Below are 12,443 nucleotides of genomic sequence, written 5' to 3'. Positions count from 1 at the left end.
ACGCCCCATTGAACTCGTTTCCCTGTCTTCCTGACCTGACCTGATTTGCCTCGATTAGACAAACGATAAATATTCAATGTTAGTGCTCCTTCCCTCTGAAGTGTTTGCTGGCCTAAAAGGGTTAAACAACAGCAGCCCAGTCTCTGTCCCTCTCAAGCTTATTAAGCTGCAAAATATTTTGATAAAGGTCAGGCCGACGAGGCTTTGAGAGCGGTGGGATGGTGGTAATTGCCATCCTGGACCAAGTAATATGAGTGGAAAACCAACATGAGGACTAAGGACTGGGGACTGACGACTCGGACGAGTAATGGCCGGATGGAGGGCATAACTTAGCGTTCGCCAGTGTTGACGCTTATATCCTTTGGCGGCCACTTATCATAACGCTTAAGCGTCATCCATTCGTCTTTTGGGCCGACACGCACATGCGCCAGCAATTATGCTAAAAGCGTTAAATTTATAGTTTCCCACACTCGGTCGGTGCTGTCGCCTCGGGCCCTTTAGAATTTTTAACATGGCTCGGCCTGTCTGCATTGGCCACTAAATAAATGGCTTTTAGAGCACGCGTTAATGATGTTGATTGTGGCCAAGGGAGCTAACCGTGCACCCTTCGTCCGTGTACCTGCGTCGCCTTGTACCAGTGCTCGGCTCCATCCCCAGTCCCAGTCGCAGTCCTGGTCTCCTCCCAGCCGCGATCCTACTACGATTCCATGTTTAATGTTTTATAGCTGCTCGAGAGGGGCAGACAGCACGTTCCTGTTGGTCTCTGTCCGGTTTATTTTTATGATGATAGATGGTCTGTGGTCCCGTATTTGCTGTCTCGCTGCTGCCTGTTGTTAAAAAGGATTTAATACCATATTTATTAGAGGTGTAAGTGCATGCGTGTGTGTGCCTGTGCATGTGTGTGGCATAAAGGTGTTGCAAATGCGGTGGCAATGCTGCGGCATTCGCTAATGGTTTGCATACTGGTTGGCCCTTAAGTATCTGATAACAAATGGACATTCAAGATCGTTTCGCCGGCAATAAAACAATGATTAATAGGGCATTTGCCAAATGTATCTATATTATTATTATAGCACACTCGTTTGGTATTTTTATACCCGATACTCAAAATGAGTATTGGGGTATATTAGATTTGTGGTAAAAGGGGATGTGTGTAACGTCCAGAAATAATCGTTTCCGACCCCATAAAGTATATATATTCTTGATCAGCATCAATAGCCGAGTCGATTGAGCCCTGTCTGTCTGTCCGTCTGTCCGTCTGTCCGTCCGTCCGTCCGTCCGTCCGTCCGTCCGTCCGTCCGTCCCCTTCAGCGCCTAGTGCTCAAAGACTATAAGAGCTAGAGCAACGATGTTTTGGATCCAGACTTCTGTGATATGTCACTGCTACAAAAATGTTTCAAAACTTCGCCCCGCCCACTTCCGCCCCCACAAACGACGAAAATCTGTGGCATCCACATTTTTAAAGATACGATAAAACCAAAAACGCAGAATCGGTGAGGATGACCATATCTTCTACAGTGCAAAATCTGAACCAGATCGTATAATGATTTTAGCCAGAATCAAGAAAACAATTTCATTCTTTCTCGCTCTGTCTCTCTCTAACACACAGGTTTCATGGTCGGTTTTGTCAATTGCAAAATATGAGTTCAAGGATCTCAGAACCTATAAGAGCCTGAGCAACCAAATTTGTTATCCACACTCCTGTGATATCGGACCTTGACCGTTTCGTGTCCAAATTTCGCCACACCCCCTTCCGCCCCCGCAAAGGACGAAAATCTGGGGCATCCACAAATCTCAGAGACTATTAAGGCTAGAGTAACCAAATTTGGTATCCGCACTTCTGCGGATATAAAACTCACTATAAAACGTATATCTCAGAATTTCGCCATACCCTTTTCCGCCCCCACAAAGGACGAAAATCTGTTGCATCCACAATATTGCACATTCGAGAAAACTAAAAACGCAGAATTATAGATAATGATCATATCTATCAGATTGCCGAATCTGGATCAGATCAGATCATTTTTATAGCCAAAAGGAACAAATCAATTTGCACTGGCTACGCAGCCCCCGACGTCACGCTCAGACTGATTTTCTGTCTCTCTCGCACGCACTTCTTGTCGTGTCGTTTAATATTAGCGGCGTCTGCCGGAGGAGAGTCATACCTACTTAGTATCGGGTATAACTGTAGAGTTGCGGTCTCCGCAGCAACTCACAACGTTCCCCCTCGTTTTAGCTCTCTTTATAACATTTTTCCACCCCTTTTTCCTGTAGCTTTTTTAAAGTGTCATTGCAAAGTATTTAGTTGGAAACCAATTTAAGGAAATCCACTCTGCCAATATCTATGTTTCCAACAAGGCTGTAAGGTACCACTGCCCTACTGTTTATTTTCATGTATAACGATGCATTCCCAGAGAGCCGTGGAAATAACAAAAAATTGTGCACTTAAAATGCAAAGCGAGCATAAAACCGAAACTAACAAAAAACAAAAAAAAAATCCTAACAAAAGATGGCGAAAAAATTAAAGTGTAGGCAGAGCAGTGCATCGAAAGCTTCACAGATTCCCACAGAGGCTGCAAGGAAAAGCAACGAAACACACAAAATAAGAAGAAAAACATTTACAGGAAAACTCATCACTCAAAGACTGGGACCAGGACGGGCCAGTCCAGGCCGTTGGCTACCTCCCAGCTCCGTTCCCGGCCAGGCGGTGCTCTGGAAAAAATACCACATAAACAATCCGCATGGGGATGGGTTGAAGGCGGGACTGGAGGCCAACCAGGAAAATGGTTTAAAACTCAATTAAAGTTTTAGCCGCAAAATAAATGCAAAAACGACGATGGCAGCGTCGACAGGAGGAAAAAAATACAACAAATAACAACGATTTTGAGAGGGCCCAAAATCAAATCGCTAATTATTTGGATACCCTCTCTCGCCGCTAAGATGGGGAAAAAAATTTTAATGATACATAGAAAAGTGGTTTCAATGACAAAATGATTTGCAGAGATATCTGGTTATTTCTGATTCTAAAGTCAGTTTATAACTAAGAGTATATTGAATGTAGTTTTCATTTAAATTCGAGAACATTTTGGTACTCGTTGTTATGTTTCATTGTCTGCTTCTACCTTGGTTTTTAACACAAACGTTTCCAGAAATTACTTTATGTTATATAAAATATTATTTGTATTATGTTAGTCGTAAACAATTTGTAAATTGATTTTTAAATATCCATAAATATATATAATTTGCATTCTTGAAACTAAAACTTTATGCAAAAGAACTTCTATTATACGAGACCCATATGCAAGTTCTTGGAAAGGTATTGCCTTTTTATTGCATAAGAACATTAATGAAGTACATAAAGTACACACAGAGTGTGTTGAGCATAGTTTATTTATGTATAAGTATAATTGTAAATCTAACAGGAAGATTATATTGCACTTAAAGTTTGTTGTTTCTCATCAGCTAAAAGAAAGGAAAGAATTTTTCTATTTGAAATCCAATCACACAATTTCCTCTGGTTAGGGCAACCAGTGCTCGTATTTTCCTCTAGAATGAAATGCACAAAGTGCTGGCCATCAGCGCTTGCCACGCCCACAGGCATGCCAGCCTCCCCTCTCTCTAACCATGGCACTTTTGATGGCTGTAATTCAAATGAAAATTACACAAATGAATTGAATTTCCGAAAAATGCAGCAGCAGCAGCAGCCGTGGCAGCAGTAGAGAAGGAAAAACTTTGATGAGCCTCGAATTTGGTTTGGGAATGAGTGTAATGATTGTATGTGGGTATGGGGTGGCGGAGTGGGTGTTGGTACTGGAGGCAGTACGGGTGAGAGTACGGGTGATTGTGTGTGTTTGTTTGTTTGCGATTAGTTTACGCGCCTCTGGCGGAGCACTGCCTTCGGCAATGGTTGCACCTCGTTTGACTCGTTGTCGATTGGAGTGCAGTTGGACTAACGAGTTGCTCGAGTTCGACGAAGTTTGGTGAAAATTTAATGGCGCATTCTTGCCACACGCTGCCTGCCTGCCTCCCTGCCTGCCACAAGAGTTTGAATTTGTTTTATTGGAGCGTGAAATCGTGTTTTGTTTTTAATTCTGTTGTGTTTTTCTCTGATTTGGTAAGCAGCAGGCATGGGGCATAGAGCATGGGGATTGGTGAACGGAATGGGGTATCAAATCAAAGTGCCAGAATATACGTACGATTATACCTACCCACAAATAAGATAGTTGACGCTTTCCATCATACATATAATAGCCGCATCGGCCATCAGCCATCAGACACCAGCCATCAGCATAGATACAAACGTCTGCCAGCTAATTTGAATGCAGAAATGATATTAAATGAAGGCATTTAAGTGGCTCACGTGCATTAAAATGGAATGAATGGTGTGGCATTCCCCAAAATGCTGCACCGTGTTAATGAGTCATTACACATGCAACGCAAAGCGGGCGACGCACGGGACACAGCAAACTTTTGCCACTGCCACAATTTGTGGAACGTGAATGTGGCTAAAATGCGGCAAAACATTAAGTTGAATTATGCAATAAAAAATAATGCAATAATAGTTGAACTGGCACATGCCCCACAACAGCCCCAAAAATTGGAGAGTCAGGAAGCGCCAGACCATTAGGGGTTCCTCTGAAACCTGGGAAACCCATATGGTATATATAAATACAGTGCGTTTCATAGCTGTAAGTTATTCAGCTATAGCCATGTAGTCTGCGCCCAAGTGATAGCATTTATTGTACCATTATGTTGGATGTCCAACAACTGTCACAATATCATAGTTTATTTGTTTGTTTTTTTTGGACTCGTTGTCTTATATTTCGGCTACGCACTGTACTCGTGCATAGTTTTATGCTGTCCAAACACGGCAACAGTTTTTTCTGGTTCACCCAAATTAATTTTGTATTTCATTTTGCTGGAAACTGAGTTTAAGCGACAAACAAATATTTCGGAAGAGCAGAAGGGGCAGAAGGGTCGACTCACGAGAACGTGTTGCGAGAATTAAAGTAAAAATTAAAATGCTGAAGAATGTGTTTATTTATTTAGTATACATGACATTAAATATATATGTGTAAATTGCAGCTTTCGAACACAAACAAGTCCCGATTTAGGGGCTAAGTATTAAAATGATGAACAACAGATCTAGTAACGATACTGAAAACTTGGATCCGAACCATAGACAATGCACCCACATGGATAACCTGTAAGAGGCGTTCAATGAAAGGAGACATGTAGAATCAGTAATACGCATACGAGGGGGTTAATCAATAAAAGACTGATCCACACATACATATATTTGACATTTATTCATGACACCAACACAATATAGTAGAAATGGAACATTTTCACAATGCTTATGTTAATAAGAAATTCATTCGTTTTGCATTCGGTTAACATTAGGTATAATTTTTGAAATAATAATATCGAAACGGCTTAGTTTTTGTTCATACTCGAAACTGTGTGTGTTGTGGGTCAAGGTCAGGGTACTTGTGGTATCTGTGCCAACACCTAGCCACCAAACAAGGGGAACCGTGTCCAAACTACTTGACCAATGCTGTTTATAGCGACTGTGGCAGGCATCAAAGAGACATGGTTGAACAACAAATTTAGAAAACATTCGAGTTAATTTTGTACACATAGAAAGTTGGGGGAGGTGGGAGTTAGGGAGGTATTAAGAGTGTTGATTGCACCAAAAATATACCAAAAACTACAAAACATTACCGAAGCCTTAGGGGCTAACATCTGAAACGAGAGAGAGAGTTTTTCACTTGCATAAATGTATTATTGGAAGTATTTTTAGCCTCATTCACTGGCAGCCTCTACATGTATGTTTTGGTAGCTTGTTGGTATTTTCTGATATTATCCTTAAAGATATATGTTTATGTATTCCAAAAATATTTACATGCCCGATTAATGCAGAAGTAGGAAAAAACAAAAAATAAATTCACAAAGCCTCTCTAGCATGGCCTCGCCATCACCTAGCACACGATAAATTCTCTAGTTACACAATGACACAATGGCAAATAAATTTACAGCAATGGACGGCAAAAATTCACATTTAGAAAACACTTTAGCTATCGTAGCGCTCAGATGCCAACACCCAATGGACGAAATTGCAACACTTGAACTTGCCTCGCGGTTTGCACTGCAAGTGCTCTTTGATGTACTGGCAGGGGCACTGAAACTGCCCGCAGTGGCGGCCCGGCTCCAGGGGCGTGACGTCCACCAGGCCCCTCAGCGCCTCCATGCCCCAACGGGAGCCGTAGCGCAGGAACAGCTGCAGTCCGCGCTCCTACAGAGAGATCAGGGGTAGATCGGCAAATGAGAAACACAGAAGAGTAAACAGATATTGAGATGAGATATTTGGGTAGATCGAGTGGGTTAGCAACTGGAGTGGGTGGTAATCGTCATGAATGGTGGATGGGTCATGTCATGAAAGTGCGGATTAGTGAAATGCAATAACAGAAATGTGCTGCATACTTTCGGGCTGCATTTTTAATTAAACGGTAAACGAAAAACGAAACTGAATCTGAAACTAACTGTAACGAAATCAAATCATATCAAATTAATTTCTTAAAAATACAATACAATGACAAACTTCATGTGCTTTTGTTTTCGTTCTGCAATTTAATTCATTCACGCAAATCAAAACACGGAAAATTACAATTCTTGTGTGTACAAATCAGAGAGATTCTGCCTGTGGTTTCAGAGCCAGCAGCCCATGCAGTTGATGCCACAGCATTGGCGATGCTGCAGGCTAATTTTGATTTTATTGCGCAGCAATTCCTCCTCATACTGACAGGGGCAGATGGACGACTGCAGGTGCCTGGGCGTTTCGTGGACTCCCGCCTCCTGGACCGTCCAGTCGAGGCGACGACGCAGGAAATCCTTGCCCCATCGCTGCAGATAGCTAAGGAATAGCTCCTGGGCAAAGGCCTAGAGAGAGCAGTTAATAATTGGTGAGGTGCGTGAGTGGCAGCGAGAGAAAGATAGATAGAGGTGGGATCGAGAGGTTCGAGAGGGGATGATGATGAAAGAAGCAACAACTACCTGAATGCATATATGCATGTAAAATCTCAACCGACTGTACTCGCATGGAATGAAAATAGTCGCTCACCTGTTTACGCGGCATCCTCACTGGCTGACTGCCCTGAATGACAATATCGTTCAGATCAATGTCCAGCTTGGCCTCCCAGCCCGCCTTGATGGCCTCGCCACCGTTTTGCTCCGTGTGCTCCAGAAACTCGTTGAGGAAGCTCACGCACTGCGTGGCATCGAAGTACATGAAGCAGAGGTTGACCTTGTGGCACGAAATGCGGCCTCGGTCATCCAGCACCAGGAGGATTTTGTGACGCATCAGCTGCTTGTTGACCCGGGCCAGGCACTTCTCCAGGCCGCGCGACAGCCGCAGTTTTACCCACATGCACAGGAATATGGCCGCCGCATTCAAGAATAACCAGCCCACTCCCAGTGCGAACAGGGCCACGCCCTGCAGGCCCGAGAACAGCAACGCCAGCAGCACGGTGAAGGCGAACAGGATCCAGCAGACGAGGATGCGCTTATAGCAAATGTTGTACACGGTGAAGCGGTAATCATTCACCAGCGTCTCCATCGCATTCACATAGTCCTCCACTGTGAGCTGCGGGCGGCGATCGAGAGACATTAGATGATGGATCATTTTGCAATTGACTTCGCTTACCGTCAGACCCTGGGCCATCAACTCCTCCGGCACCAGCTCCGGACGAAATATTGCGGGCGTAATCCAAGGCCATTTGGTGTTGGCCGGAAGCAGGGTAACAATCACATCGCCATTCGCTGTGGAACATCATTGGAGAAAGAAATAGATATTCAAGAATTGTTGAGCTGTTGTACTACCTAAAAACGATGCGGCTATATTTGCCAGGTACTTACCAAATCCCTCACGGATGCGACCCGTTGACAGTTCAATTGTGCGCATGCCAGAGCCCTGATCCATGGGTATGCTGGTGCTGCTGCTGCCATGTGCCCCGTTGCCGTTATGGTGGCTGGAGGAGGAGGCTGGAGCCTGGACGGAGGATGCTGAGGCTACCGTTGCTTTTTGGTTTATTAGCTGCTGGGGGTGTCGGGCAGGGGTGGAGCCGCTCGCCCCGCTGGCAACGTTGCCACTGACAATGCCACTGCCGGATGCATTCAGATTAACGTGCGTACTCTCAGTTGTCAAAACAGCGGGCGCCACATCCGGCGAAGAGGCTGCGGCTGGGGCTGGGGACGCAGCTGTTGTCGAGGAAACGGCTGGGCGCTGTGGAAATGGCAACAACAATGGGTTAATAGTGCTCTTGGCCTTAGAACGTCGAAGGGTCAGCCTGCGGCCGGCAAGCCAGCAAAGAAAATTATGCAAATGGGCAAAAGGAAATCAATTTTATTGATTTTTGATTTTACATTTTAAGCGCTGCAGGGCCGAGAGAATCGTTAAAAACGTATCTATAAATCTGGCCACAAATGCGAGCTGCAAACATCAATTGCAATGAAAATAATTTGTCAATTTGCACGTACGCGTTTGAGAGCTCCATGGCCCCTAAATAGATTCGCGAAGGCAATCCACTGGCTTCAAAAGGCGGCCAGCAGCTGTACAGCTGCACAGCTGAAATGTTCAGTTTTTGCTTGTCCCAATACGCGTAACATAAAGCTCTCATTCGAGTATGGCCATACACTAAATCTAATGGATGTTTGTGCAATAAACAAACGTCTCCACGTCGAATTGGAATTACCGGAATCTGTAGTTCTTATCTCTCTCTTGCGATAGCAAAGACAAACAAAAGATGGTTTCAGGCACATATTTAAACATTTATAACTATTTATGCGGTTATACTGATAAACTAAGGTAAACAAGTTAAAGCCCTAGGAGCTTCCTGAGAGTCTGCAGCATCTAGTGGATTCTCAAACATTGATATAGCTCTAGATTATAATCCGGCCTAATTGCAATGAGTCGGCCCTGAGCATATAAAATCGATTTCATGCTAGACTATTCTCTAAATTATCAAGGCCAGTAACAAACAATAAAAAAGTATATCCTATTTAAATTAAATCCGGTAATTTAGGTAGCCACAATTATATCCCGAACATACTACTATAACACAATATATACGTATTTTATATGCGAATTTTCACAGTTACACGAAACCACCTTAAGGCCACAGGCTGTTAACGGACTCCAATTGCAAATTGCAAAAAAATAAATTATACAAATATAAATATTAAATATTTACTTCGGAGAAACAGTAAACAAAAGAAGCACCGGTGAAGGTGAAATGTTTTAACAATCGCTCGTGGAAACGAAATACGAATTCGGTTTATCTTTCGTTGTGTCGAGGTATATGGGAGTGGAACATTGCGAAGATAAAAGTTCAGAACTTTCAAGAGAATTCTTTGTTATTATTGAAATGTAAACTGATCTGAATGAAACCTGGCCTTCTTTTATCGGTCAAATATAGGCGTAAGTCTGGTTGAATTAACAGAACAATTCTTCAGAAACACACAGCTACTGTGACGTGTCACCCATGTACCTACCGAAACCCAATACAATCATGACTACATCAAGTCAGAGTTTATCACCGGATGGAGCGCCCCTCTGGTACAACTTCTCAGCCCGGGTCTACTACACTCGGTAGAACCTCATTTGTCATGCGAGAAACGTTCCCAAAAACAACACAAAAGAGAGTTTGAGAATCAAAAAACAACTTTTCATAACAACTCCATTAAGCGGGGACAGTAAAAGTACAGTGGACACTGACCTAAGGGAAAAATTTACTTATTCTATTATTTATTTTAATTTCCAGTCAGTTGAAAGATTAAGTAATCCACAGTGGATACCTAGTAGAAACTACATAGATATTTCCCATTAATTGTATTTGCTTTATATTACTCAAGCTGGCAAACGCCGACTTATGCATATCCCTTCTATAGAACACCCAACACTCATATATTCTGTTAGACAGAGAGTTCACTGTAACAACCCTGTTTGTCTCTGTTTGTGCGTGAAGGAGGGGGAATAAGGGCCAAATGCGCATTGGAATGCGTTTCGTTGCGTTTGGGTCACCCGCACGACAGGGAGAGAGAGAGCGAGAGAGCCAGACCGCGGAGAGAGCTACTCACCTGGACAGGTGTTGTTGTTGTTGTTGTTGTCGATAGTTGATTCGGACTGCGCGAGCGCGCCCGCCTGTTGTTGTTGCTGCTCACAACCGACGGCGGCGGCGGCAGAGCTAACTTGTTTTGCCGCTGCTGCGGCTGCGGCGGCTGCTGTTCTTGTTGTTGTTGCTGTTGCTGTTGTGTGGCATCGCTGCCGTTACTGTTATTATTTTTTTCACTGCCGTCTGCCTCATCATCGAATTTAACCCAATTTTTGGGCGTCTGTTTGTCGTCATCATTCTCATTGAGGGACACATCTTCCAAAGGATGGGCTTGCTGCTGCTGCTGCTGCTGCGGCTGCGCCTTGGAGTCGTCCATTTGGAATGCGAATCTCTCCAGCTGAAGGGGTGCGGAGTGGATCGGGGCAAAGCGCGTGTCTTGAATTATTGGCAAACGTGTGGCCTGGCCAATGCAGCAGTGTTTTGTATGCGCGTTTTTATGGCCTGACGCTTACATAACCTCAATATCAATTCACACCTGAGTTGCTGCTGTGGCTGCTACTGCTGCTGCTTATTGTCGTCTGTTTCTCTCACTCTTTCGTTTCCACTGCACAACGCGCCGCTTACGTGTTGGCCGCTCGCCCGTTCACGTCGCACTGCTGCGGCACACCCAGCAACAAAAACACTCTCACACAAATTATTCAGAGCCAAAAGCTCGGCTCGGCTCAGCTTGGCTTAAAGGCACGCTCAGGCTGCTGGCGGTGCTCTGACCTGTTCCGTTCTCAAGTGTTCCCGTTCCGCGTACTGTAAGCTCTGGCCACAAGAGCAGAACTGAGCGCTCACCTGTTGCGGGCCCTCAGCTTTAGCGGAGCTTTCTCTCGCAGTCTTTATCTAGCGCGCTCTCCCACTCTTCATAGGTTCATTCATTAGAGTATCTGTTTGTATACCCTTGGAACAAGAAGGTTGTATGATTTTATCCTCATTTGCAAATAATGGCAGCAAGTTTATCCTAATCCAATGCAGAAAAGACTATGGTATACTCCTACTCGGAGTCGGATCACTAATTGATAGCTATCGCAATACAGAAATATGACCGACTTTAAGGCCATATATGTATATAACTCAGATATATTGTAATAGCAGATCTGACATAAATGTAAAGGGTATCTAAGGCTTCGGCACCCAGCTATTCCATTTCTGTAGAGTTTCGGATGTTTTTTTATGGCTCACATGACAAGTTTTTGTCTTTCCAGTATTTGTATCTTCTCCTCTCCCACTTGCATCTCCCACTCTATTTCTGTGACTCACAATTTGTTTCTGCTGTTGAATGATCACGTTTTTATCTTTGCATTCGTTTGTTTTCTTGTTTGAAGATCTCCGCAACAGAACATTTCGCAAAGAGAGCAGTGTGTATCGTGTATCGTGTATACAACCATCCCCATCCTGTCCATACGCTGTATCCGATTTCAAAACCAATAAACACTTCTTATCAGCCCCAATGGGAGGGTGCAATGCGCCTGAACCAAAGGTATCGGTCAGATACTGTTTAAATAACTTTTACAGCTAATGCGAGTATTACTAAATCCGTAAAATAAATCGCAAAGTAAATTTAAATGCGAGTGTTTCGGTTTGTGTGCAATTATTATTTGCGGCTTTTGTATTTACAATATTTATCTTCATTTGTTAACCCTGTAATCGTAGAACGATCCTATGAAGAACCAAGCATTTTTTTATAACAATACGTTCTGTCCAATTTCTCTAAAATTTCTAAGCTAAAAGCCTTCATAGCAAGTACAATTTAAATTATAGGTAAAATCAGCAATGTTTTTTGGCTACCAAACATTTGCAAAGCTGTAAAAATATTTGCTTTTTTTTGTTTAGGGAAATACCAAACGAAGAATGCAATTTAAAATCAATTTGACGTTTGTTATGCCATTCAGTGGGGTCGGGGCCGGTGCCGGGTCCTGTTTTCCATGTCCCCCTTTCGATAAGCGGAAAGGCAGAAATTTATGGCCATGGTGGATAGGAGAGGCGGATGGCTGGACCGCATAGTTTACGCCTGGACGGAGCAACCAACATTTTTTGGCTTGAATAAAATGTAAAATGCAAGGGCCCACAACATTATAGTGGCAATTGTTCGACTGGGCAGCCACAGAAAACTTTTCTGCCCATAAATTATGCTGCAAAATTATTATATAAGCGGCCAGTGTCGAACAGTGCCAAAGAAATTGGCCCCCGGCCAACACAGACCCAAGAGAGATAGACACAGAGGGTGGGGCGGAAGGAGCAAGAGAAAGCGAGCAGTGTGCCAACTATTGGGAAAAGTTGTTAAGCAAA

The 12,443-nt window shown here is 43.6% G+C and overlaps 1 protein-coding gene across 6 annotated transcripts; it reads right to left on the bottom strand.

The window, feature by feature from the left end:
• Positions 1-3,356: 3,356 nt before the first annotated feature.
• Positions 3,357-11,028, bottom strand: LOC108163977. 6 transcript variants are annotated; one of them, XR_001775753.2, is made up of 7 exons: positions 10,135-11,023; positions 7,915-8,281; positions 7,703-7,818; positions 7,121-7,642; positions 6,136-6,295; positions 4,209-4,310; positions 3,357-3,640 (listed from the first exon to the last, which is right to left on the bottom strand). XR_001775753.2 is itself a non-coding variant. In XM_017299536.2 (6 exons), the coding sequence occupies exons 1-6, from the start codon at positions 10,483-10,485 to the stop codon at positions 5,146-5,148; spliced, it is 1,575 nt and encodes a 524-aa protein (XP_017155025.1). In that variant the 5' UTR covers positions 10,486-11,027; the 3' UTR covers positions 5,039-5,145. The 6 variants fall into 6 exon arrangements, 5 of the variants coding, with proteins under 5 accessions (XP_017155025.1, XP_017155027.1, XP_017155026.1 ...); XM_017299536.2 differs by lacking the exons at positions 3,357-3,640; positions 4,209-4,310 and adding an exon at positions 5,039-5,204 and having other exon boundaries at positions 10,135-11,027; XM_017299538.2 differs by lacking the exons at positions 3,357-3,640; positions 4,209-4,310 and adding an exon at positions 5,295-5,570 and having other exon boundaries at positions 10,135-11,028.
• Between the last annotated feature and the right edge of the window lie 1,415 nt (positions 11,029-12,443).

Source organism: Drosophila miranda, chromosome 4 (genome assembly GCF_003369915.1).
Source record: "Drosophila miranda strain MSH22 chromosome 4, D.miranda_PacBio2.1, whole genome shotgun sequence".
Lineage (NCBI taxonomy): Eukaryota > Metazoa > Arthropoda > Insecta > Diptera > Drosophilidae > Drosophila > Drosophila miranda.
This window is presented reverse-complemented; position numbering and strand designations above follow the sequence as displayed.

Bases quoted from the DNA above. Each gene is read 5' to 3' on its own strand.
- LOC108163977 (XM_017299534.2), bottom strand. From the start codon at position 10,485: ATGGACGACTCCAAGGCGCAGCCGCAGCAGCAGCAGCAGCAGCAAGCC. The intron at 8,282-10,134 runs GTGAGTAGCTCT...CCATTTCCACAG, and splicing joins CAACAACAACACCTGTCCAG to CGCCCAGCCGTTTCCTCGAC. The intron at 6,940-7,120 runs GTGAGCGACTAT...TGCTCTCTCTAG, and splicing joins TGAGGATGCCGCGTAAACAG to GCCTTTGCCCAGGAGCTATT.